Source organism: Anarrhichthys ocellatus, unplaced genomic scaffold, assembly GCF_004355925.1.
Source record: "Anarrhichthys ocellatus isolate YVR2014 unplaced genomic scaffold, GSC_Weel_1.0 scaffold1, whole genome shotgun sequence".
Classification (NCBI taxonomy): Eukaryota; Metazoa; Chordata; class Actinopteri; order Perciformes; family Anarhichadidae; genus Anarrhichthys; species Anarrhichthys ocellatus.
Window position 1 is genome coordinate 5,409,843 of NW_022280031.1, and position 27,122 is coordinate 5,436,964.

General features: G+C 40.5%; 3 protein-coding genes and 1 long non-coding RNA gene across 6 annotated transcripts in view; 2 read left to right on the plus strand and 2 right to left on the minus strand.

Moving 5' to 3' along the window:
* Nucleotides 1–3,509, minus strand: part of fkbp5 (FKBP prolyl isomerase 5) — a 13,134-nt gene extending 9,625 nt beyond the window's left edge. The window contains exon 1 of the mRNA XM_031852391.1: nt 3,077–3,509. The gene's annotated coding sequence lies outside the window, so the exon portion shown is untranslated. The remainder of the gene's footprint in view (nt 1–3,076) is intronic.
* Nucleotides 3,510–12,068: 8,559 nt separating this feature from the next.
* Nucleotides 12,069–18,597, minus strand: LOC116381492 (uncharacterized). Of its 2 annotated transcripts, none has more exons than XR_004212662.1 (5): nt 18,436–18,597; nt 17,202–17,385; nt 16,779–16,907; nt 16,254–16,316; nt 12,069–16,137 (listed from the first exon to the last, which is right to left on the minus strand). It is a non-coding gene; the product is annotated as an uncharacterized LOC116381492 (long non-coding RNA). The 2 variants fall into 2 exon arrangements; XR_004212663.1 differs by having other exon boundaries at nt 17,202–17,295; nt 18,436–18,596.
* srsf3a (serine and arginine rich splicing factor 3a) lies at nt 18,345–25,399 on the plus strand. 2 transcript variants are annotated; one of them, XM_031843697.1, is made up of 7 exons: nt 18,350–20,553; nt 21,270–21,323; nt 21,794–21,998; nt 22,085–22,222; nt 24,451–24,474; nt 24,567–24,647; nt 24,769–25,399. In XM_031843697.1, the coding sequence occupies exons 2-7, from the start codon at nt 21,320–21,322 to the stop codon at nt 24,794–24,796; spliced, it is 480 nt and encodes a 159-aa protein (XP_031699557.1). In that variant the 5' UTR covers nt 18,350–20,553; nt 21,270–21,319; the 3' UTR covers nt 24,797–25,399. The 2 variants fall into 2 exon arrangements, with proteins under 2 accessions (XP_031699568.1, XP_031699557.1); XM_031843708.1 differs by lacking the exon at nt 24,451–24,474 and having other exon boundaries at nt 18,345–20,553.
* Nucleotides 25,400–25,484: 85 nt separating this feature from the next.
* LOC116383452 (uncharacterized) overlaps nt 25,485–27,122 on the plus strand; it is a 1,709-nt gene continuing 71 nt past the window's right edge. The window contains exons 1-2 of the mRNA XM_031847318.1: nt 25,485–25,720; nt 26,052–27,118. Of these exons, the coding sequence (XP_031703178.1) occupies nt 26,077–27,118 (1,042 nt within the window). The 5' untranslated portion in view covers nt 25,485–25,720; nt 26,052–26,076. The remainder of the gene's footprint in view (nt 25,721–26,051; nt 27,119–27,122) is intronic.

Sequence of the window (27,122 nt, forward strand, 5' to 3'; positions counted from 1 at the left end):
AGAGAGAGAGAGAGAGAGAGAGAGAGAGAGAGAGAGAGAGAGAGAGAGAGAGAGAGATAGAGAGATAGAGAGATAGATAGATAACTGCTGTCGTTGCTAAATGTTGCGTCTCTCGTCACAGTAGTAATCTTTGTCGACATGCTCTTTTACTCAATAAACGTGGCTGGAGACATTTTTCAGTCTGACCTGGCAGAATAGTCTTGACCTTGTTTGAGGACAATGAAAACGCTAATTAGCTGTTAAGCATGTTGTCAAACACTATTTGGTGATTATTATCACATGCAACAGTTAAGACATTAACACTTGCTCGAATAGCCTCAGCTCAGTGCTCTGAGAATGTGCCAGGATGTTACCAGAGGCCAGAGTTGTGAAGTAACAATTACAAATGAAAATGTTACATCTACGATGCGATTAATGCATTCATCTGTTATGCGTTAATCCGACCAACAAGTGCTTTCTGATTCTTCCTACACTGTGGAACGTTCCCTTTAACTTTATTTTTTCTAACTTTATTACGTTCAAAAGTGCAACATTACAAACCTAAATTGGCTCTTCATCAGGGACAGAGGGATAAAGCCAATACTATAATGTAATTAAAGTTTAAAACAAGTTTTTAACAGAGCTTTATACATACAAGAAAGATATGAGTGTGTTTTGCACACTGACTAACAAGTGTAAACAAAGAAATATGTATATATTTAAATTGTTGGTTGTATGCTGGTGAGCCACCAGGGAAAGAAATATTACATAACTGTTTATGAAGAACTATATAAATAAAGATAGTCTCTAAACTTTTATGACATCTTATTTGACTGTAACTCTCGCTCATCTTTCGTGCTCCCTGCTCTGGATATCATGTAACATTAGGACATGTTTAGTGGAGATTTTCTCTATTCCGCTGCAGGCAAATTGAATCATATTTCATTTGTCAATCTGAGTAAAATCCTGTTCATATTAACTGCAAAGCCTAAGGACAGTACTGTGAGTGATAGTTTACGCAGGGTGCTGATCAGACGGCAATCTTGTGGCCACTTAACGTTTCCACAGAGATGGTTTCACATTAAAGAGGAACGGCAGTTCTCATTCCCTGCATCATTTTCTAGATTTTTCCAGCAGTTGTCCTGTACACTAATAACATCCCAGATGTTGTTGATGACCATGTACAAATATTAGGATATTACGCCGTGCTGACTATGTTCTGAGCCTGTAAAGTATAAAAATGAAGCAACAGAGCTCAACCTGATTAGCCTCATTTTGAACAAATTTTCCTTGTGTGAGCACTGACATATACATTAACAGCCCAAGCCATGTTCTTCAACCCACAGGGTAAAACCATCAACATCTGTCTAAACCGACATCTGCTCAATTTATTCTGCTTCTTCAATCTGAACTCCTCAGCACAAGCGCAGAACAAAATGTCCGTCTCTTATGCGGCAACACCTCGTCCTATTTATTTTAAATTTCATGATTTCATTTTAGATGTAATTCATTTCACGTGCATGTGTGTGTGTGTGTGTGTGTGTGTGTGTGTGTGTGTGTGTGTGGGTGTGTGCGTGTGTGTGCATGTGATGTGTGTCTGAACACAATGTTCCTTCTATTCACAGTTCCCCGCTGGCAAAGCCTGATGGTGTTCACCAATCTGAGACCCCCTCACGTACAACCTAACTTTAATTTCTGAATGAAAATAAGCTGATTTTAATTATTCAAATTGACCATTTACATTTACATTAACGCAACATTCAAATTGAAATAAAGCAAGTGGGGTTACAGTGTGATAATAACCATTATTATTAAATTCCCATAATTAAAACATATTCATTCCACGACGTTCATCATTTTTGCTTTACCTCTATGAAAGAATTAAGTATTAAACACTGAACGGGGAAACCAACTGCTAATAGTTATGACACAGATCAAATGACATGTAGGCTGCATGTATCTAAACTCAGATGCCCTGCGGAGGAATGCAGGAACAGAACACAATGAGCCAAAGACCACATCCACAGACGCACAAGGTTTATCTGTACATTCTGTCTCACATCCGTACTCTGCTGCTGATTCATATGTGAACATGTGAGCACACAGTGTGCATGACAGACCCATAGACTGACATCCTGGGCAGAGCATTGTCTGGCATGGGAGATTATTTTTAAACCTGACAAAAGACATGGAGTTATAAGAATGTATGAAAGAAAAGCTGCTTCATATGGAGATCACTTTTTGAAGCGCTGCTACAGTGGCGTATTTACTGTTAAAGTGACTTGAATTTCATTGTTTTCAATAAGGCAAAGCTAAAGAACCAATCACCCTTTACTTAAGTATCTTTACTGCCAGTGTCTTTCAATAATAAGTTGTTTACAACCATTAAATATCTCCCTCAGGCAGTGTGATTCATCACTGGGAATTTGCCTCAACTCGTGTCCATGTCAGCAGGCCAACTCTTCTTCAATCTCACCACATCTAGATCCACAATACGTCGTGTGCCTTGACACCCATATATTTTAAGTAAGTTATTCAGACGTTACCATTATGTCCAGTGATGTACAACTTCGTCCAAAATGAAAAGGGATCAGCACAGAATGAACTATAGCTAATGTTACCAATTCTCAGAAACAGTGTTACAACCTGCACTTTACGAAGATACACCTAAAGCCCAAAAGGGATTCTGGATGGGAACTCCTGTCCTCATCCGCCTCCGTTGGGGACCACAGCCAAGTGCCACACACACACACACGCACAAAAACACACACCTATAAACACGCTGGGAGTCTTATCAGCCCTTAGTTTTCCAGGATACAGTGGGATACAGCTGTAACCTCAAATGCACCCGAACGTGTGACAAATTCAACATCCACCCTAGATCGGTTTACAATCAGACAACCTTAACTGTTGGGGATTTATTTGAATCATTAACGTTTTTATGAGGCCGGTTTTGATGTTTTACGATGTATAACAAGTGTCCCCTTCCACTCAGCCAGACAGAAAACACTAGAAAGCCGGTCACCTTTATGCATTAATTAACTAATTAATTAAATCGTTTATCAGGAGAATAGAGGGGATACAGTAAAAGACTCACATTTCCTTGCGCTCCTTTTTGTAGCTTTTCCCCGTAACGGCCGGTTACGCGCTGAAATTCTGCCGGTAGATTTTTTTTTTTCCACCGCGTCTTTACCTCCTCATTCAAGCCCGACCCTCTCTCCTCATGTCCAGGGTACTAAATGTTCTGTCCATGTGGTTATTATGTCGCGCTGTTTATGTCCCGTGTTCGCTTTATCCCTTTCCTCTCTAGCGGCGGTGAACGTGTCGGTGAAGCAGCCACATGGATCCTAGACTTCAAAATGACACTGGTGAAGGGAGGCTGAGGCACACAAGCGAGAAAAAGAGAGAGAGAGCAGAACAGAGTAGAGTTGTGGGAGGGCGTTTAGTGTAAAATGAAGGGGCAGGTCTTGGAAAGCAGCCACAAAGTAACACAATGTTCCGGCTGTACTGTAGCTGTACCGCTGCTGACGAGAACACTGTGTTCCAATAGACACCCTGACCTGTAACCCGTTCCGTGCCGATCCAGGCCGAGAACAGGCTGTACCGCAGCAGGCTGTCCTCTCCGCTCAGCTGGCAACACTTATCGTCAACACACTGCCGTGTAGTAGCTGAGCCCTATAGCCACACAGACGGGATGCGAGAGCCCCGAAATACAAGCACACCCCACTGCCCGATAAGACGCGCGGTGAGACAGATTACTGTTTCTGTAAAGAGACGGTATAACCCGCCTTTTCATTTTGCTCTACCGGGGGATTTTCACGCTATGAGTACAATTGCTGTAACGTTTCTTTAACTTATTTCAAGGTAGGGATTTGGACAAATGCGGATAAATGTATGATTGTTATGATTGTTTGCCTACTGCCTGGTAGTAATTTTCCTTTATTGTGACGGGTGGATGATTTGTCAACAACCAGTATTATTGCGGTGTTTACAGTGGTGGAACACGTATTATTCAAGTCCTCTATGTAAAAGTAGCAACACCATGACGAACAAATACCACAAATACGAGTCATCATTTTCTATATTAAATAAGCTAAATAAATGTAGTAGTAAACTATATTAAATAATTAAAAGTAAAAGAAGGCTACCAATAATCCTTGACTTCTGTAGCAACAGTAGTCTATATGTAAGTAGTGATATGTGTTATTATTTCTTTTAATTTTGGGAAGAAGGTACAAAACATGTGTGAAATTAAACTTATAACCTGCATGTGTCATTTGGGGGCGTTTATTGCATCATATTTTTGAGCTCTTATGTTACAACTCAAATATCATTCTGCAAAGAAAAGGGCCCTACCGCTGTTTGAAGTAGGAGGCTGTGTCATAACTGTAACTAGCCCCTCGTTATTAATGCTACTCTTTAGCTCATACCTGGCGACACAAATGAAAGCACGCACATCTCTGAGTATGTGGCGTGTTCATCAGCTCATGTGTTTTCCACTCATTCATCACCGTCTGTTGCGGTGGCAACAAGGCCATCTGACCGCGAGAGGCGTCTATTTCCCCGCAACTTCTTTCAGCCTCTGGGCGTGCGTCGGTGCAAGCAGAGATGGGGGACAGACAGGCCTACATAGCAGTGTCAAACAATCAGACACCATATATCATACTAATAACAGCAATTCATTAGGCAAATAGTAGCCAATAAATAGATTCTAAAACTTTACAGAGCACTTAAACTTTGTCGGGCAAACGATACAATTTCATTTCAAAGGTAGCCTAATACAAATCCTGATTAGAAATGAAATTGTATTTTCAAAAATTCCAAATTGGTATTTTAATTTTTCATCATGCCCAATAAAGCCTTTCATTAGAGCCTGTCATAATCCTATAATAATGTATGTATTTATTTAATCTCAACATATTAAGCAGTACTGAACCCTTTACAGCTCGTTGAGGTTGGCACTCGGATTTTACAGAAATAACGGGAACCTTCATGGGACGTTAGGAAGTTACCTGTTAGCTGGGAAGTCCCTGTCAATGTGTTAAAATATAACTTAAACTGTTTTATATTTGATATAATGTCTTGTGATGTTTAATACTTTGTTTTATGAGCTCTTGTTTTGCAAGTCAAATATTTATCTGCAAATACAATTGTACAGCTGTTTTGCAGCAAAACATACACTAGTTTTCTCTGAAATGTAAAGAATAAGTATAAAGTAGCCCATCAATAGGCCTTTGTCAACGCTGTAACTTGACATAGTCTTATGTGATAAATTTCCTAACTTGCTTTTATTTTTGACTAATAAACAAGGGATACAATTATTAGACCCAACAGTGAAATACAAAGAGGGCTATTGAAAGTAAAACATACTTTCCTTAAAGCATAGTATCAAAGTCACAAGTGAAAGTAAAAAAAACTGGTCCAGATGTGTTTACATGTGTGGTTACTGCAGGTGTATGGCTCACTTCTAAAATCACCTACTATGATCTGAGGGTCATTGACTCCAGCATGTAATTATCTGATCAACACACCTTGGACAGAGTGTTGTCAATACATGCCAGTGTAGGTAACACATTGAGTAAATATTTCAAAAAGACAACAGCGGCTTAGATAACCATTGATGAAATTCTGTTTTCAATGTCAGTACAAGCATGAGATATACAGTATTACGCAAACACATTTAATTTAATTATCTCACTTATTATCTTTTGTGTTTAAATAAACAGCATAAGATGTTAAACATCAGGTGCAGAATGTCTTTGGCTTTCACTGAAGCAACACGTATACATGGGGGGGTTCCCATAAAAGTCATAAAAGCTTTTTTATGGCTTTGCCTTTGTGCTTTTGTGGCTTGAGGATACTGGTATATTATTATAACCACATAGGATGTTTACAGTATACAGCATGTTTTATGGCTACTGTATTTAATGTTCAGCATATTTTTGCATTGACATGTTGAGAAAATGTGGCATAGATTCTTGGTGCGAGTATATCTTCCTCATGGCTTGAACCGAGGTGAACCGATAGTTAAAACTTTATTGCCGGTCTCTGGAGGGTGAATCCTGCAGTCAGAGGTGGTGAGGACACTGTCGGACCATGCTGCTGGCAGACAGCCAGGCAGCTATTGAAGGGAACATGATGATCCTGTTAATAATAAAGATGACATAACACAGGTGAACCTGAGTGTACAAACCCACAGGGATGTTATCAACTGGCTGAGTAATCTTCTGAGCAATCAGTTATTATCAGAGAGTATAGGGTTTACTCATATATTAGAACATTCTATTCACATTAAAAAGAGAAAATAGTACAGACGCAGAGTGACTGGTGTGGTCTCGTGAGCTAATAACACAGCCATCCACGCTATTAACAATAAATACATATTTTGTAGAAATCATGAAGGCTCCGGCTCAGGCAGAGATTTGTTTGTTTTTCCAAACCCTCGACTGTACTGCGGTGTCCTGGTAGCTTTGTTGGCACTTCACTCTGTCTTGTATGCGTAAATGGAGGTCAAAGATGAACTCAGCTGACCTGAGTTGAACTGAAATGCATGAATACATTTCTATATTGACACACAGCCTGAGATGGTGTCTTCCTTCCTGAAACATCAAGAACATCTTGTTGCTGTTGTGGTGAAAGCAGCAACCGGGTAGAAAATAGGAAAATGAGATGCTTGTAAGTTTAAAGCAACAGTTTGTAGATGTTAAATATAAATATAAACATATTTATATACTTATTGATCATGTTCTGAGATTAAGAGCCTTTTACAGCTCTGAGAAGGAGCTCAATACTAACCAAAAAGTTGTTGTTTTTTGTTAAAACAAACCAATAAATAGTATTTATTAACATTAATTTTCTTGATGATTGGCTTACAGGATTACTAAATATTGTATGAAGTACTAAGATCTGACAGACTGTGTCAAGAATACGTCTTTCTGAGTGAGTGTCTTGCTGTAACCAGAAACACGCGGGTGAGTTCATTCAGGGATACAGGCTGCACAGTCATCAGGAAGTGAAACAGAACAGAATGTGCTGTACTAATCTGATTGAAAAACACTGCCCTGAGTGGAGGCATGAAAAAAACAAGGATGTTTCATTCAAACCACTAAAAGGAGAATCCTATATGGCAGCAGGGAGACATGTACAAAGACAACTAACTGAGCTCAACTCTTCATTTGGTGATTTTAAAAGACAACTGGTGAGGATAAGGTCAGAAAAGCAGTCGCTCTCACACAAACATGCACGCTGCATTAAAATAAAGCTGGGCAACATAATGCTCTTTGTGTTCTAGGCATCCGTGTTACGTACATGGGAGTAATCTCCTGAGAGATCCCTTTTATCCCTGAACTTTTGCCCCCAGAAGCAAGAGTTCTTTACTGCTGTGTCTACCAAGGACCCGAAATGAATTATTCCTCACTGCCGCTGATGAAGAGAAACACAGTGGACCAGTGACTAACAGGACAGATCTTTTCAACTTGAACCTTAAATGACTGTTTTATTCTTGACAAGATTTGGTGCTCATTTTAATTCCTTAGATATTCAGTTAGGATTAATTTACTAAATAGATAAAGTTGTCAGTGATGACAGAAGTATTCACATACTCTACTTAAGTTAAAGTTGCAATACAACTGTGTCAAAATACTGCATTACAAGTAATGCAATGTATTATAAAATGTATTTAAAGTACAGCACATTAATATTAACATATTGGATTATGAAGTGTAAGAATAATTGTAATGCTGGAGAATTGGAGAATTCAAGTAAAGTACAGGTAGACGTACTTCAAAATTGTATTTGACACATATACGCATGCATTTGGAACGGTCGAAAGGTTAGCTTAGGACGGTTTTAGACATACAAATGAACTGTATTCATTTATAAAGATGATCTCCCTGTATATCGAATTTTCCCCCTCACTATTGTGGGAGTTTGTTTATTTAGTAGCCTCTGCACTGAATTACTCTCATGCACGAGGGGAACAAAAGAGTGTCAAGACTGCCAGATATGTGGCTCCTTTTGTTAGGTCATTTTGTCAGTTTATACTCTGGTCATAAATAAATATTATTATTAAGGAACTTAACCCTAATGTTCTGTTTGGCACACTTATTTCCGTATTTGGTGTGAAACAATGCCTCACGGTCATTTCTGCATTTTGTCACCGTCATTCAATGTGGAAATAAAGTTTGTGACAAAGGGGAAATTGACACTTCAATCATTTTCTACATAATGCAGATTAACGGGGTCAGAACAAAAGAAGAAAAAATATGAAGGAAGAAAATTGATTTTGGAGGTGTTATTAAACAGGCAGCAGTGGGGTTTGCGGACCCTAAACAATGAGGAGGTAAACCCAATGTCACCAAAACACAAGTGCTAAACTTGAAACTGCTGCAAAGAACTCTCTTTCACCAAACCTGTGCTAGGGTGTTATTATTCTTCATTAAATGACCAGTTACAAGGAAGTAGTAAACAGCAATTTCATAGTTATCTGTCATGTCAGACAACTATTATTCAAAGCTTTAGACAAAGAGTGATGGCTTAATTACTAATTTGACTGGTCACAATAGCATTTTGAGCCCTATCCAAACATATTAAAGATTGACATCGTCTAATTACCTCAAACAAGGAGCATCTTGGTAGCCAAATGGTTACAGCTAAGCCATTTAACCACTTAACATCTGTTGTGTTGTTTGATTCTGGCCTTAGTTGGGACCTTTGTTGCATGCCATTCATACCCCCTTTTTCTCCCACTGTCCTCTATCACATGAGGGGACAAATGCTGCAAAAAATAATGTTAAGAAACATATACAAACCAGAGTAATGATATGTTTGGTTTACAAAATAGGATCCTTCAAAACAAAGTAAACCGCACCATAATCTCTTAAACAAAATGTTTTTAAAGACTACATTTTGGGCTAGTGCAGAAACATAAGATGATTATTAACAAAATTTAATTAAACACACAATTCTATATCAACTACAACTGTATGCAGACTTCCACTTCAGGCATGGATTGAAGAAATCTTCTGTCGTTTTATGTTTAATTTTACGATGTGAGGAGTGAGAGGTTCAGGGTCAGAAAGACTTCTGTTACTCACACCACTTCCCCTACTTCTTCAATGTGTCGATACAGGAAATGTATACATACAGTATTCAACCACACATCTGAACACTTACAAGGGGTCGTTTGTGGTGTTTTCTCCCGTTGAGCAATAACCGTAGTGCTCGGTTGATTTATTTATGTTCCCTGTACTGTAATCACCACATACAAGCAGTAACTGTATGAATAAAGTTTGTTTCTTGTCAACATGAGACACAACAGCTAAATGATGTACTGTGTGCTTCTGTACCAGCGATACATTTGATGGAACATGGCAGGGAATTTCCTCAGGCTCACTATTCAGGCTATGGATTGTTTCTTGTACACATGTGATAGTGATTACTTATTTGCAGTCAAATCTCAAAAATGTAAACTTCTTGAAATTAAGCTATTTTCTTATTCCTCTAATGAGTGGTGGAAAAAGGTACTCAAATCCTAATAAATAGACGTTTTATAAGCTACATTTATTTGAAGTATTATAAATAATACTTGTTTTGAACAAAATCTGCCCTTTGTGATAGATATAATAAACATTATTAATACTGAGGGTGGAACTAGTTTTAAATACTTGATAGGTGAGGTAGTTTAATCAAGTGGTTACCAAACCAGGGTTTGGTGAAATGAACATCTCAAAGACATCTTAAACATGACAAGGGACCCCAACAAGACATTGTTTTCTTGTGAGGGGTCCAAAGCCAAAAAGGTTTGGAAACACATCTTTAACAATTCATTGTACTCTATGAAGTGATATGTTTTTAGTGTAAAGATTGAATCTACATCTATAGCTGCCAAACAAATGCAGTGGAAAAGAAAATATATTTTTATAATATATTCATATTTGATTCTGAATTATAGAGCATTATAAAATGGATTTTTTCCGTAGCAAAAGCAAGGTATGAAATGAATGTCATCAATGAGAGGACAGAGAAAATAGTCAAATGTAGAGGATGGCACAAGTTGTCACGATTAGGCTTTGCTTTCTGTAGCTCCTCACTCACCTAATCAGTTCATTCAGTGCACCTGCCAGTCACACTCAGCTCATTACTCTCACCTGCTCACTCTGCCTCCTTCACTATTTAAACCCCCTGCCGCACACACACCCACTGCCAGATCATTGTTTGTTTTCCGACCTACCCGCCCGGTTTGCTCGTCCTGTTCCCGGTTTTCCAGTCTGCCTGTTCTGCCTTTTCCTGCCGGATTTTCCCCCTCGTCTTTTGTCTTGTCCCTGGATTCCCTGTTTGTTTTTGGTTATCATTAAAACCTTTTTCACTACACCTGACTGTCTGCATTTGAGTCCTCACCATGCCCCGCGACAGAATGATCTGGCCAAAGATGGACTAAGCAGACCACGGTATGGAGTGTCGTCTCCCCGACTGGTATGGACAGTTCATGGGAACCCGTCTGGCCTTTGGAGAACCTCGAAGTGTCCAGAAGGCAGACCGTGACCTAATGGACATCCCGGTCAAACCTCGAAGGAGGCAGAGGAAGGGCCAGACTCCCTCTCCCGCTGGGCCGCAGTTATCCCCCGCTCCCGCTGGGCCGCAGCCGACTCCAGCTCCCCGTGTCAGGTCGGCGTTTCGACTGACTCCAGCTCCCTGTGTCCGGTCGGCGATCCAGCCGACTCCAGCTGTTGCCTCGGAGCAGCAGCAGCTACCCCCCGGACCCGGCCTCCCCCGCCTCGGAGCAGCAGCAGCTACCCCCGGACCCGGCCTCCCCCGCCTCGGAGCAGCAGCAGCTACCCCCAGACCCGGCCTCCCCCGCCTCGGAGCAGCAGCAGCTACCTCCAGTCGCGGCCGTCTCCGGACCGCAGCGCCCTCCAGTCCCGGCCTCCGTCTCCGCGCTGCAACGACCTCCGGCCGCCTCCGTGCTGCAACGATCTCCAGTCCCGGCCGCTGCCGCCTCCGCGCTGCAACGACCTCCAGCCCTTTACCCCGCTGGGTCATCAGTCTATCCCCCTGAGCCCCAGTCTATGGACTCCGGTTGCCCGGAGCCCTGTTCCCCGTCTGTTCCCCAGCCCCTGGAGCCCTGTTCCCCGTCTGTTCCCCAGCCCCTGGAGCCCTGTTCCCCGTCTGTTCCCCAGCCCCTGGAGCCCTGTTCCCCGTCTGTTCCCCAGCCCCTGGAGCCCTGTTCCCCGTCTGTTCCCCAGCCCCTGGAGCCCTGTTCCCCGTCTGTTCCCCAGCCCCTGGAGCCCTGTTCCCCGTCTGTTCCCCAGCCCCTGGAGCCCTGTTCCCCGTCTGTTCCCCAGCCCCTGGAGCCCTGTTCCCCGTCTGTTCCCCAGCCCCTGGAGCCCTGTTCCCCGTCTGATCTCCAGCCCCTGGAGCCCTGTTCCCCGTCTGATCTCCAGCCCCTGGAGCCCTGTTCCCCGTCTGATCTCCAGCCCCTGGAGCCCTGTTCCGTCCTCCGGACCCTCAGTCTCCCGTCTGATCTCCAGCCCCTGGAGCCCTGTTCCCCTCCTGGTTCTCGAGTTCCGTCCTCCGGACCCTCAGTCTCCCCAGTCTGCCAGCCTGGCCGTCCCTCCTCCGGACCCCCTCCACCCACCCGGTTGTGGACTCTGACTCTCGGCCTCGGAGGAGTTATATATTTTTTTTTTTTTTTTTTTTTTGCAGAAAGGAGACAACGGGGGAAACATCAAGTCTGAACTTGTGACTGAATTAAAATGTCTAACTTTACTGAGGACATTAAAAATCTATTAAATTCTGAACAAACATTACTGCTACAACACGGCTCACCAGGGACATGGTGTACTGATATGCTGCAGATGAAATGTTTGTGGTCTGTCGGGTGCAACGCTTTGCTTGGAATCATCAGGCTTTCCTTGTTTTCAATGTTAGCATGTAACTAGCTATCACGGAGGTATGCTGGTACAGCAGCAACCTCGCAAGCCAAACTGTTACCATGTAAAATCATCAACTCAATCTTCTGGTGATGTCGAAGTGAATATTATTGTATGATTTGAACTAGAACATACACGAGAAAATGGATACAGTAAAGACATTGGAACCCTACAGAATATTGTGGAATATTTTTTTTAAATAATGTTGGATACTTTAATTACAAAGCATTAAATGATGTATATGGAAGCTCAAATATGTGGTCTACTTAAATAATGATCCCCCATACCATCATCATATCTTGACAACTAATGTGTACCTTTCTTTTGTTATTCTTCAGATCATGCATTACTTCATAAACGGGACATCAAAGGTGTGGGCCTACCCGCAACTCTGGGAGAACAAAGCGCAAAATTGCACAGATAAGTGGCTAGTGGACTTCAGTTTTTCCAGAGAAACATCTAAATACATCTGTGCAACACTGAAGCTTGCAATACAGCGTCAAGACACATCATTGCACTGTACAAACTGGCTTCAACTACCGACAGGACAGTGTGAAACCTGTTTGCTGTGAGTTTTTGCACAGTTTGTAAGGCTATGATGTCACACCTTGGGCCTATATTAAGTCAAACACCCAACAAGGTAAAGCTGGCTGAGAAGTTAGATTATCTTGAAGACAGATTTGGAATTCCTGTGTGTGGGTGCGATAGATGGTTCTCACATCCTTATACTAAAACATCCACAGTAACATATTGTTATGCAACAGAAAAGGTCGACACTAACATCTTATTAAAAGCTGTTGTAGATCTGAAAGGGATTTTTTGGGACATAACTGTTGGACAACCTGGACGGGAACGTAACGCCAATGTGATCAGAAAATCACATATTTGATCTTTGGACAGCACCACTAATTCTTCTCCGTCAGAATTAGAAACGTGGTACTGATGAAGGCCATTTCATTATTGGGGACTGACTGCAGAGAAACCCCAGCCTGACACTGGTTGTGAAACAACTGAAAAAAACAAGTTGCACTTGTTGTGTTGTTGAACATGCTTTTGGAGGGTTGAAAGGGAAGTGGAAATGTCTTTGTAAAAGAAATGACTGCAGTGTAATTCTAATGAGAGCTGTTCACACAGCAGCAATATAAACTGCTATGGTCTGTTATGGACATTACTATGTATGAGTTGTAGCTGCTGTTGTAGTCGCATCGCATTATATTGAAGATTATTTGCTGTGATTGGCTTCGAGCTAAATTCTACAAATAGTATTTTATGTTCTAGACCTGGGCACAAAAAGGCTTGATTGCAGGTATCGGTTGAATGAGTGAGATGTTTTAATACTACTTGGTACTGGGTTATTTCAGTAGATATCTTAAAAAGGTACAGAGGTCAGCTCTCTACAAGCGAAGCTCCCCTTATCCCTTTCTCTCCCCCTCTCACTCATCTCCATCCCTGGAGACTTGTCGAGGACTCCTCCCACCTCACTCTTCATTCGTGTCCTTCTGCCTCGTGCACTCAAGCAACTCTCTTGTTGCCTGACTGGATGTTTTGCGCTTGCCACTCTCACTCACAAAAGACTAACCATTTGGCAACACATCGTGGACAGTTTCTATGCTCAGGTGCAACATGTCCAACTAAAAGCTTGTTTGTTTTTTTTGTGCAACCAGCACAAAATGTAAACTATCACTAAAACCTCCATGCTCATGTGCACAGCAAACGTGACGTTTTGATTAATGATTGTACATAGTTCCTGCACATCAACAGGCATGTAGGCAGAAAACTGTGAATCACTTAAAACTTCTCGCTCCGCTTATAACTCCCTCAGGACCGTCCATTCCTGTCAGTCTTTCACCCGGTGTCTCAAAATGTCACCTGAGCTTCATGTTTCAATTATAAAAGCCTACAGGATGTGATAAAAGATCGGTCTACTTCAAAACTTAAGTTTAAAAATAAATTCCATACCAAATCCCAGACAACAATGATTTTCCTCTGAGAAAAACTCTACAGGATTTCCAAACTCTGTGTATCATGTCAGAGATAGCCCTGTGATTAAAAGGGTTGAACGTAATGTAATATTGCTAGTTAGCTATTTGTCACCGTAGCACAGCTGAATATTTACCTAGGATGGGTGAACAAGAAGCTGGCTAACAATTATAATGCTGGAGAATATCATTTATTGCCATTGTTATCTAGCTTTGTCTCTCTGTGGTATACATAACAGTGATCAGCTCAGCCACCAAGCGAAACACGTTTTACATAACGTGTATAGCAGTGTCAGGCGTCCACCAACTAGCTGACGACTAAGACACCGGGAAAACAAAAAAGAATGCCAGGTGATCCGTGACGTCTTAACCGCTCTAATGGCTTTCTCTGGTTTTGTGAATCCCATTCCTTTAAGTCAGGTTTAGAGAGCACAGCTGTACTGCTCCGTCCATGAGAAAAGATGTAGACAGGATGGTTGACGTGTTGGAGCTTGTTTGTCAAGTTATGTCTAAAGCTAGGACAGAGTTCTCAATCCAGTCCAGCTCTTAATACTTTCCACAATTCTGCTGTAGCACACCTGACACACAACCTGTTTTTTGTTTGATGGTTTTGTTACTCTAGGATCGGTCATTCGTTCTGAGGGTATTACATCGTCAAACTTTAAAAGGGTGTGCTCAAGATAAGGGGACTTTGATAGCATTGTCAATTTACGGAGGTATAAAAGAACAGTACAAACAAAAGCAATGCTTCTGGAAAAAAAAAATAAGCAATGCTGGGTCATTGCAATGGCACTAGTAACTGCAGAACAATACACAGCATCCAGCCATGTGGATTTGTGATCAAACCTCAATGTTCCCCACTTAGGCACAACCCCAGACAAGAGAATGATTGACCTATCTGTGGATAGCCTTCATGGCCTCTTGGAAATAGATAAAGACAATCATGTACATTTTTTTCTTACATTAAGCAAGATCTAGATGGCAATTTATCATTTTTTTTACCTAAATAACAAAAGGCAAGTCTTAACCTTTTCCCAAGTGGCAAGTTTATTTACATGTATGCATTTTGGAAGATGCTTTTATACAAAAATGTTTAAAAAGTAATTTGGTAGCCTGTAACTGCCTGAACAATGTCACAAGAAATAAACACTACAATAGCAGATGCATGTAGAGAAGTCAAGGCAGTTGTGTGTACATTATGGTTCAGAATAATGGTCCTTGAAAAGTGGTGAGGAGGGCACACACCGTCCAGACTTGGTTTATAGACCCAAAAGTGGGTAATGTTCTATCAAAAATGTGGTACTCTTTAATTCTTCTAATGGCCCGTTCAACATGAATCCTAAGGCGAGCAATCTCTTGTGTCTGCAACTTGTCCTCTGGGGTAAGCTTCCTATTAGACTTTGAGAATGCTGGTGTTACAAGACGGACATTAATGGGAGACAAAAGGTCCCCAATAAAGAAATCTTTGTCTGCCATTACCTCGTCCCCTTCCTCTAACAAAGAGAGAATCCCAGACGTCTGTGATTTCTTTGTCCGATATTGACCCAATATATAAGTCACTGACGAAAGTAAGTTCACCCTATGGGCTTATGCCCACTAAGGACTTAAATGTGATTGTTCCTTTATAATAGGGGTAGGTTTCTGAATTCAGTACTTTTGAAGTGGCCCTTTTTACATGTAATTCTGTACAGTCTAATATCACTTTTGTTCGTGGAAAAGTATTTTTGAAAGAAAGAGGCAAGAGTTCATTTGCTTTTTCTCGTGAAGGCCAAACAAGGATAGAGCCTAACATGCAATAGAGAAAGTTTGTCCAAGTGATACAAATTCTGCTGACAGTTGCCTGTGATACATTGAAACGAGTAGCAAGGTCCTGTACTAAAAAACCCTGCCTCAAATGGCACAGAAAGAGAAAAAACTGGTCGATGAGAGGTAGGCTTTGCTCTTCAAATCCCTTTCTTATAATGTGTTGATCTGCTAGTGATTGGCCCCATCCTAACATGCTTTCAGCTGTAGGTTGCAAAGCCATAAAAACAGCCATGAGAGTTATTTAATCTTTAAACCCCGTGTAGAACATAATTAGCCTGTCATCACATTGGAATCATTCAAGAAAGAACCAGTTCTTTCTTAGTTTCAAAAGCTCTTCTTCTTGTCACACAATGGTCTTTTGGGCCTCTTGAAGCTGCTCCTCCAATGACGGGGGTCTTTGGCTGTAATCATGATCTGCATACGGCATACTTGTCTCTACTATTCTGAAAGTGCAGAGTAAAGATGGAAAGATGTTTTATGCGACCATTTTAGTATTAGCTTATATCTTCCTAGAAGATCTTCACTATTAAAGCTCTGCAAATATGACAATCAGGATTACCTTGATTTACAGCCTACGTCCTTTTCAGGTGCATCCTGTCCACAGGGAGCAGCATCTACATGACTGAAAAACAGAAACATGACTTTGGTTAAATTAGACAATAGGGTTCTGCATTTGATCAGAGAATTTAATTTGCAAGTAAAATATTGGATGTGGCGGGTAAACAATTCAGGTCACCTGCAACCATGGCAGCATGAACATTATTATGATTATTGTTATTTTCTGGCTGGTATCACTGACTCTGTGTTTGTTATTTTAAGGCTGTAATGATAGATGACAAAACATTTCAGTGAGAGGTAGACATGTCTACTGGCAGGTGAGAGACACTCAAAACAACATACATTGAGAACGGGAAAAATGAGATGGTGAGGGAGAAGGCGTAGGAGAGTAGCAGGATGGCTCTCTTTACCTTTTTAAATGACGTGTTGGCGAGCAGAATATAAGTGTTATATATGATGTTACACACTATTGTACAGTGGGTGGCAGTTTTGCACCAGCAAGTTGTTTGCGGTAAACCCTGTATACCTTGATCTGATCCCTTTTCCTCCTGCCAGACTCAAACGAGGACGACACATTCCCCCCCTTCCGCTTCTTGATTCCTAGAATGGTCTTGGTGTAGCAGTCTTTAGTGAAATGATCCCCACACACCCTAATCTGTAAAGATAACATTTTGATTAAACGTCACAACAATCATCAAGATATCACTGTTTGCTGGCTATAATAAAAGGGCCACAACAGAATGACCCAAATGCTAGCTAGCTAACGTTTGAGCCATAGCATACAGTTTAAATGCAAGTCAAACCGTTCATTACTTCAACAACAACAACCTATATGGTAGCTGGTAAGTTTAAGGGACCCAGCTAACTCATGTGTCCTATGAAATCCAGCTTGTCTGGTGGGTTTAACTGGATACAGAGCTAGAAGAAACAATGAAACAATGAAACTCACCTTTAAAAGGTGGTCAAAAAATGACGGGATCGCTCCTTCCTTTAAACGAGTTGTCTGTCCAGTTCTGTCGAAGTCTTCTGACTGGAAATGGCAGCTGCAAATAACCGAGCAGTCAGTTGGCTCAAAGTCCTCTCTCTTCAAGGCTACCATCCATGCCTGTATTTTAACCTTATCTTTTGGGAACCTATACACAAAAAAAATCCATTTGAAAACACTATTTAATTTTGCCTGCTTTTGTTGATTCAATTCTGGCACTTTGTATACGTTATCACCATGAAACTGTTGTGAACTAACCATTTAGGACTGCTTTACTCAATAACACATGAATGATGAATATAATTTTACTAGTACAGGCTTTTTTCTTGTTCATCTTTTCCTCTTGACCTGACATGAGCTTAACTTTAACTAACTTAAGCACAGTCACAAATGCAGGCCCTACACTAGAGAATAATTGGGCATATTTTGGGCATGATTTTACCCTCCTGACAATGGTGGAGGTGTTGTAGATTCGAGACTGGTCTGCAAAGATTATCTGCCCAAATGATCCTGTGGTGTGAGAGGTTTACAGACGTAATCCCACTTTTACCGACTGGATCGGAGTCTGACATGTTTTATGTGTTTGACTTGAAATCCTGTTGCGTCAAAATAACAGCAATGGAATATTGACCAGAAATCCGCAACAGCCAATGAGAGCGAGCTGACTGGGAAGCACTACCAACCGGATGTTGCGTACTTGAATAATTATTAAATCATAAGAATATGTATTTGTCTCTCATTGCGTTGTTTTATTATATAGCCCTCACTTGTGTTCTAAATAGGTATATATTGTTGATGTTATCAGCTCCTGTTCTGTATTGTGTTACTTGTTACATGGCGTGTATTGTTTTGCTAAATACAGTTTTGGGTAAAAAAAACAACGACTAAAATTCAAGCATGAGCCATGTGCCCGTTATATTAGAGTATCGGTGTGATCGCGACGTGAATATAACGTTAACGTTAGCATTAGCTTAGCTTCCTGCAGCGCCGCTAACGCTAACCTAGTATACGTTTATTTATTCAAGTTTCCCTGGAACCGCCTCTTTGAAATAATTCAAATACCAAGCATGTGGTATCCACATTAATATCAGTTACTATTTCAAAATCCTCTCGTGTGCACCAGGGATTATTTTAGTTATTGCTATACAACAAATCCACACGTTCGTCACGGTAGAATCATCGTAGGATCAATTCTCACCTGTGAAATGTTATTTCCTGCTGCTTGGTTTTGGCATTTCTTTCATGAGAGCATCAGCACAAAAGTCTGGCATTGTGTACTCTTCTGATTTGAGCTGTTCCCGGGCGGAGATGCCGGGACAGACAACTTTATGATACCGGCTCACAAACCGGATCATCATCATCATCATCATCATCTTCTTCTTCTTCTTCTTCTTCTTCTGGTTTACGGCTGTTGGCATCCAGTTTATTGGTGCAATACCGCCACCTTCTGCTCCGGAGTGTGGATAAGGATACCCTCTCGACAATCAAACGAAGGAAATTAAACAATTAACCAAACAAAATTATAGTCTTGTTGACCATAAATATTCTTTAGTACATTCATTATATTTTCCTCTCCAGTCTCTCTTAATCCATTCTTCGAAACTTCTCTCCCTGAATCGTACCTCTGACAGGACAATAAAACATGATTCACAGTTTCTTCTTCACAAAATTCACACTTTCCATTAGTATGCTTTCCAATAACAGAGGGAACTGTTAAAACCAGTATGGCCATTCCTTGGTCTTGTTATAATCCTCTCTTCTTTCCTAATCTGTCCACTAGAGCCTGCATTCCTAACCAATGGTTTATTTTTTTTAAATATATATTTCTTTACTCCCTTTATTCCATTCGTTCTGCCATATCTTTTTGACTTGTCCCTTAATCACCACTTTGGCTTCTGACTTACTTATATTTACATTAATGTTATTTCTTCCACTTTTCAAAGCTCTTTTTTCTGCTTTGTCCACCTTCTCTTTCCATCAACTCCAAGATGGGCAGGGACCCACACAAAAACAACAGACACCCACATTTGATGGATTCTGAATACGAATAGTGATTGTAGTATTTCTCACAATAAATCCTCTCTACTTCTGGCAACATTCCAAGCTCATTGACACTGCACATGTCTGATGCAATTACCACTCTCTCTGGTCCTCTACCCATTGAAAGGCAATAACTATGGCCATCATCTCACATGCAAACACAAATAAATCATCACCAAGTCTCTTCCCACTCTCAACATTGAATTATGAGATTACTGCTGCTGCTGCTGCTGCTGTTCTGCCAGTTAAAGCTACCACTACCTCCTTATTCACTTGTGCCTTCCTCACCTCTGCTTCTAGACATACTATTGGATCCCTTGTTACTCTTCCTTTTCTAAATCCACTTTGATGTTTTCACCTAAGATTTCTTGTTCCCAAATAATATGTTAGTCTTTCTGTCATCATACGCTCCATACTTTTACACATGTGGGAAGTCAATGCTATTGGTCTATAGTTAGATGGATTGGTGGGATATGTTGCTGGTTTCCTGATGGGTACTATAACTGATTACTATGACTGTTTCCCACTTCCTGGTAATTTTCCTTCCAGCCAAACCCTATTACATAATTGCAAAATCACTCGTTGGGAGATGACATCCTCTATGATGTTGCGTGTTACTGCTCCCACTACTGGCTATAACCATCCACTGTTGTCCTATTCTATTGTAGCCAATTATCGAGCAACCACTCTGGTTGCTTTCTAAAACCTTATACCCCCTTTCTCCCCCTGCATGGTCTCTCTACTGTCGATCTACTTTAATCCTGGCCTCTCCTCGTATTAACTGCCCCTGTAGCATTGTAAGCATATCCCTTCTTTCCTATTCATACTTCCTCATGGAATTAGGACGCGCACTTTTGTCTCGTTTTCTTGACACTGATTAGGTAATTAGTAAACATTTCATATACAAAGTCGTCACGATTCCTTGCGGATCCTGTTCTACCCCGAGTCATTACAGATCTGTATTTTACTTTCTGTCATCACTGCTGCCCATGTTGCATATATCTGTGAGTGGATCATTTGAACCGTCTTAAGCTATAAAAGCTATATTTGGGTTAATCACTGCATTTCATATCCCTACCACTGTAATATTGGTAAACTCGATTTTATATATTTTATTTCCATTTCAGTTTCTCCATGTCTCACAAACCGGATGTAGCGTGTCGGTCTATATGTACGTGTGGGTGGTGTCTATGGACACAATGAGTTAAGCTAGCAGTTGAACCGGACGGCGTGTTCTCTGCTGCTAACGTTTTTATCGAATAGCAGATACAAAAGGGTGAGCTACATGTCCTAAATATACCGATCTGCTTGTTTCCCTCAATGTTTATATTACGCGAGGTCGGTTAGTGTGCTAGTGGGCTGAGATGTTTTCTTTCTTTAACCGTCGTCGCGGTTATGCTAAATTTGCTCGCTAATGCTAATACATGCTGCTAACAATGCTAGCATTAATGTACGCGGGGGTTTGGAATCCTGGCTACATACACATTTGGTAACTCTTAGCGTTAGCTAAGTTGGACACGAAAGTATCAGGTTTGTGTACGTTAGTGAATATGTCAATCAGACAGATCTGCGTTGTAAACTAACCGACAACATTAAACGGTGGTAAGGGTTATCTGGTACGTTGTGACGCACAAGCTAAGACATTCCAAATATATGCTAGCTAGCTTTAGCTTGGTAATGTGCACGTCTACGTTAGCATTTAAGTAGCACGTTATAACATTAACGTAGCCCACTTTATTTTGGTAATTGCATCAGTTAACCCGTTTGCAGTATTGTTTTGATTGCACGGTTTTGATTTAAATTGCAATTTGAAATGTTTTTGAACCCTCTCATAGAAACCGCTCTTTCAAACGCTCGTGCAAGCTATCGATGTAGAACGTTTGCCAAACGCGAGACCGAGATAAAATGGACATTAAATTGAATTGTTGAAATGTATTTTACACACAGGTCAGGTATGTGGCTCTAATAACGTCTGACTGTCTTTCATTTCAGACACATCTGATTGTGGGACTCCAATAAAGAAGACATTTTAATCTGGTGAAATGAGTAAGTCACGTTGATTTGTTACTTAACGTTAATAACAGAGTGTACGATCTGATTCAGCTCCAAACACTACAGGGTGTTTCCCCAGGACGTTCTTCAGCTCAGGTGATAAGCCACCTGGAACATGACGTACTTGGATTAATTATCAATTTACTAACTGAACCTAATGCAATTACATCTAGTAAGTGTATATGGCATTTTCTCATTGTTTCTTTCTTTTGTTTGTCTGTTCTGTTTGTTTATGCACCATGTAAAGCATCTTTGGGTACTTAGAAAAGTGCTATATAAAACTAAAGTATTATCATTATTCTAATTACAACAGTGTTGGCATATAGGGGGGCTGGTTGTTCATAATGAAAGAACTGATCAGGACGCCAGCGTTGCAAGTCTTAATTGGAAGATGCAGAGTAAGTTATCGTGATGCACAGGCAACATTAAATGTATCCCTCCATGTTTGCATTTCTTTCTTTTAGGTCAAACCGACCAATTTCCCCTTGACTGCAAGGTGTATGTTGGGAATCTAGGAAACAATGGAAACAAGACTGAGTTGGAAAGTGCTTTTGGGTACTATGGTCCTTTAAGAAGTGTCTGGGTTGCCAGGAATCCCCCAGGCTTTGCTTTTGTAGAGTTTGAAGATCCCAGAGATGCAAACGATGCTGTGAAAGAACTGGATGGAAGGTAACAGTCCGCACATTTTTCAAGTAGTTGTTCCTTTGTAGTGAATGTTGTTTTGCGCTTTTCCACTAATGTGATGACTTGTTTAGACACATGTGTGGCTGTCGGGTGCGTGTCGAGTTGTCCAATGGGGAGAAGCGCTCAAGGAGCCGTGGCCATCCTCCGTCCTGGGGTAGACGGCCTCGCGACGATGTAAGTCGTCGACGTAGTCCTCCGGTCAGACGCAGGTATGTGGTTCCTACTTAACTATTCTGTTTACCGTCTCATTTGCACTGTTTACATTTTTCTTAAATTGTTTTTCAAGCACAATTGACAAAGCATATTTATATTCCCCACACACTATAAGAATTATTTATTACTCTCATCAAAATGTTAGTTTGGCAAAGCTGTTTAAGTCTGACAACTTCACACAGTGATGAATATTTAACTCTCAGACCTATTAATGCTTAGTGAACGTTTAAGGCAAAATGAAGTAGGAAGTTTATCATAGCTGTGGCCTAAATTTAATTATCACTCTTAAGTGCTGTAAATCAATAAAATAATTATTAGCACACGTACAAAATGAGCTCATCAATGGAGAATCTGTGTATCTGACTGCTTCAGGATTGGATGCATTGATGTCACTCACTTTTGTGTTTTAAAATATAAAACTACATTAACCAGAGTGACACTTTTAAAACAAACTTTCTTCATAGTTTCATTGTTTCCAGGGGTATTTTTTAATCTTTGCTAAATTTACAGCTTAAGTCAGCACTTATGATCTCTTATAATGGTATGTCTGTAAGAAGACCACGCTCTACTAGAGTGATATTGCTTTACGGGGACATCTTAAGAGGCACTTCATAATCCATCCAACATTTTTATAGGTAATTTCTAGAATTACATTCTGCAGGTGTACATTTTGTTTTCTTTCTGAGTTCAGTTGCCATCTATTAATAAAACTGAACCCCGTTGCAGAGTCACCACCACGCTTCTCACCATCTGAGTCAGTCAACTAGTCTTCTTTCAGCATCATGTGACTGCTGACCAGGGAGCCCCAATCAGCTGGGCTGGTGTTGTCACATGACCAAGGCGCACCGCCAGTCGTCAGGTTCCACCAACCGTTTGGTTCCTGAGCATGCAGTTCGCAACATCCTCCTCCTCGTCCTCCAACCTTAATCCAATCGACAGCGGCCCACTTCACATTATCAACCAATCAGCGTCTTTACTCTCTATTCTCCACACAACTACTGTATCAACGGGAACAGCCCTTGGCTTACATCCCTTCCCCCCAAAAAAGGCAGGAAAAATCTACAACTACCCCTTCCAACCAGCCACCAAGCAACTTCATATCGCCAACATTTGCATCATGTGGCAAATCCTCTCTGCAATTCGACTTCCCTCACCATCAGTCTGGCTTCCTTGCGTCATATCTATCTTGTCCAAATCCCCCAAAATAGTAAGTTGCATTTATCCTGCTCTTTGTAGTTTTGATGCTTACTCTAGCTTTCAAAGGTGCTTGACGGTTTTCGCTCAGCAGTTAAGTATTTCAGAGCAAGTGCAGAGCTGCACAAATCTACAGATCAGAGTTGTGGTCAAGGAACTTTGCCGTTAGTCTTCTATTTTTATTTGCAAAGATGAACTACGTTTATCTGATGTTCACCATGTAATTGGGCTACAGAGTGCATTGTCATGGTTCGACATTAAGCAATCTTGGCTGATAACTATTGGACTAGATTGTACTTAGTTTTTTTTTTTTTTTTTTAGCTTAAATGTTCTTCCCCTTTTCCCTTATCTTTTTACCTGTAGTGCTTCATTTAAAGTAATTGTTTTTAAAGTTGTTTTGCATCAATCAATAGAGCCAACACATGTAGGTTACTCGTGGTTTTGATGCTACAGTCACAATTCAGTGGTTCACAAAATGTCTTGTATCCAAGTTTCTTTGAACTGAAAGTAAGCCCAAAGTCTGTTTGTGATCCGGTCCACTGTGTAGAAGAATTTACTTTTATCATGGACTCTGTGTAGATCACTAACAAAGGCTGTCTGCCTCCAGTGTTGTTTTATAGCAGCCTTGCAGCAGACGGATGATTTAAGAACATGTTTTGCCCATTTGTCATAATTTAATTTGTAACATAATGTAGTCGTGTGTGTGTGTGTGCGTGCGTGTGTGTGTGTGTGTGTGTGTGTGTGGGCAAGCCTTAATGTCGACCCCTGATTTTGTTCTATATTCTGAAATCTGGCTCCATGATTGGTGCTCATTGGACAAAGTTTCCTTTTAAATGAATTGATCTTGGTGCAGTTCATGGATGCAGATGGTCCTTCTATTAACAGACACTACGTGTAACCAGGTTTCCACGTGTTATCCATGTCTCTAAGGATCAGGAATACCAGCTTTCATTAGTGATAGGAGGGCAAAAATCGTTCCTAATTTTATTTTTTTTGCTTCGTTTTTTTTTTTACTTGATGTACACTATAGGAGGAGGAGCCGCAGTCGCAGCAGGTAAGATTGTAACGGTTTTTATTTAAACTATGTGTTTGTCGATTAAATAATGGTAAAATTCATGTGAATTGTTTTTTGGTGTGGTTCACCAGGTCTCTTTCAAGAGACAGAGGCAGACAACGATCTATCTCCAGAGACAAGAAGTGCCCAAGATCCATCTCGCGGTCAAGGAGGCAAGTATTATTATTATTATTATTATTATTATTATTATTATTATCATCATCATCATACTGGACTCCATGATGGCTGGAGTATTTTTGTTTGCAGTTATTGACTAGTTTGTTTGTTTTACAGTCGTTCCCGGTCCAACGACAGAAAATGAGGACCTCAAGGATCATTCATCTGCGGATCTTGCTGTTGTTGGGGGAAAATACTAATTTTTATAGTCATGTTTTTCTTTTCTCCTGGGTTGATCAAGTTACATATTGTGTATTGGCAGTCTGTTGAATTAACAACAAAGGACTGTAGTCCTTTTCTCCGAAAGCAAATTCTATCGTACCCTGCATGTTTTGAAATGGAATACTGGATTTTTATTTTTTATTCAGTTTTACATTACCATCCTGTTTTTTTAAAAACTTTTGAATTAAAGCTCATATAATGGTTTTATTTGTTTTGTTTGCTTTTTTTAAAATTCTTGGTTGACTCTTAAATTACCGGCAATGGATTCATGTGAGATCCACGAGTAGGAGAATACGTTATAGCAGTGATAGAAATCAAACTGGCAACAAATGTTGTTAAATATTGGCACTGTTATTTGCAGGCTATCCTTCAAGCCAAAAACATCTGTAATTCTGTGTTTTACCTATGTCACTTTTGCAAAAAAAAAAAGAAATGCATTTACTCTTTTCAATTTTGCTTGACTCTCTGAGCTGACAATTTGTGCTGCAGATAAACAACTTGTTCAATAAATGGTTTTCCAAGGTCACTTATCTTGCTTCTTTGTGTTTTTAGATGGTTGCATAAACAAATAAGATTAATTGTATGTAAAAAATCATCCTAATCCAATAATCAATAGCCATTTAGTAAAGTAAATATGGAACATAAAGCTTTGTTCAGTTCAGGAAGTACTGCATGTTGCTGCTATCGTCTGCTAAAGCCAGCATGTTACCCACACAGGAAGTTCTCAGTCATGGTTCCAGTAAAGAAACACTTCCTCCCTTTTGTGAAATGTAATTGCCGTTGAGCATAGGCGGATGACCTGACATTGCAAAGCAGCCCGTGATGCGAGACGACAGAGTTTTGGGAGGTAAGTGTATGTGGCGTCGTAACCATTACGGAGAAGGCTTGACATCTTGTCAAATTAATTTGTTACTTCAACCAAATGTATTTACTAATTAACATAAATGTTAACTTTTTTATTTTTTAAAGAAACTGAAGTTGGTGGTATGGTAGTGGTAAATACCAAAAATGCATTTCAATGTTTTGTTTGAGCACAAAATTATTGATGTGAATGTTTAAATGCATTTATTGGAGACATAAATTACTATTGTATTTACTGTATTACATATGTAGTGAAAAGTCTGGATGTTATCTGATGCGGATGTGTAATAGATGTAAACTTGATTTGAATGTCTCAGGCTTTAAGAGAGAAGATAAGAAGACATGTCTGCTCAAAGTGCAAAGAAAAAAAGGCTTGGTTCACGTCGTAGGGTAGCAAACCAAAATGAAATATCCAAGACTGATGACTCGCACCTAACGGACAGTACCTTTGTAGCTCAATGCCACATACCAGAAGAAAATACTGAATCTTTAAATGTATTGGCTGATTTTCACAATTCACAATCTGAAACCCAACATCCACCTTCACCTGAACTCTCGGGGAACAGAAGGAAACTGGGGTCTAGTCGAAGGCATAAAGAAAAGCATGTTAAGGAATCTGTGACTGAATCATACCAAGAACCTAGAGATAAAGTTGAGCATATGACCAGGACATTCGCTATACAACCTGAGAGGCAGGCAGGCGCTTCACCTGATTATTATTCTGAGGTTCAGAACGCTACTCCAACAAACTGTTCAGAGGCTGACCTGGAGAGTTTCAGTTCCAAATGTGAAAATCTGCAAGCAGACCGAGATGAAAATGAGACATACTCTAAAGCGATATCAGACTCTTGTACATTAGTGAAAACCACGCAGGAAGGAATTGAAAAATCTGACCACCTTCACAGTGAGGAAGTCAAAGAAAGTGCACATCTTGTTGGAATCTCTGAGTTAAGTGTTCTTTCGTGTCCAACAGCAGATGAGCAACTGATTGACCGATCAAATTGCAGGGAAATACCAGAAGAAAAACCTCCCAATGTGTGTTCTGTAACAGAAAAAGAAGGCAAGGAAGGAGATGAGAGCACAGATTTGTCCTTTTCTATCACACCGGAGATAACCACAGAAACAATCTCCACAATAGACAATACTGAAATTGAATGCAGTGTTCGACAAGGAACAATTTCATCGCTAAAAGCGGAGTTGCCTACAAAAGTGGAACAAAATGAGGATTTTGATTTAGTAGAAGTCGAATGTGCTCATCATTCAGAAGACGGTGTAAACAAAGTGCATGAAAATGATTACTCATCTGAAAGTGTCATACAGCATGTCAAAGAGTCTGTTGCCGAATCAGACCATGAACCTACAGAGCATGTGGTTGGAAATATCAGCGA

Coding starts and splice junctions, on each gene's coding strand:
- srsf3a (XM_031843697.1), top strand. Junction 24,475..24,566: donor AGGAGCCGCAGTCGCAGCAG/GTAAGATTGTAA, acceptor GTGGTTCACCAG/GTCTCTTTCAAGAGACAGAG. Junction 24,648..24,768: donor TCCATCTCGCGGTCAAGGAG/GCAAGTATTATT, acceptor TTTGTTTTACAG/TCGTTCCCGGTCCAACGACA.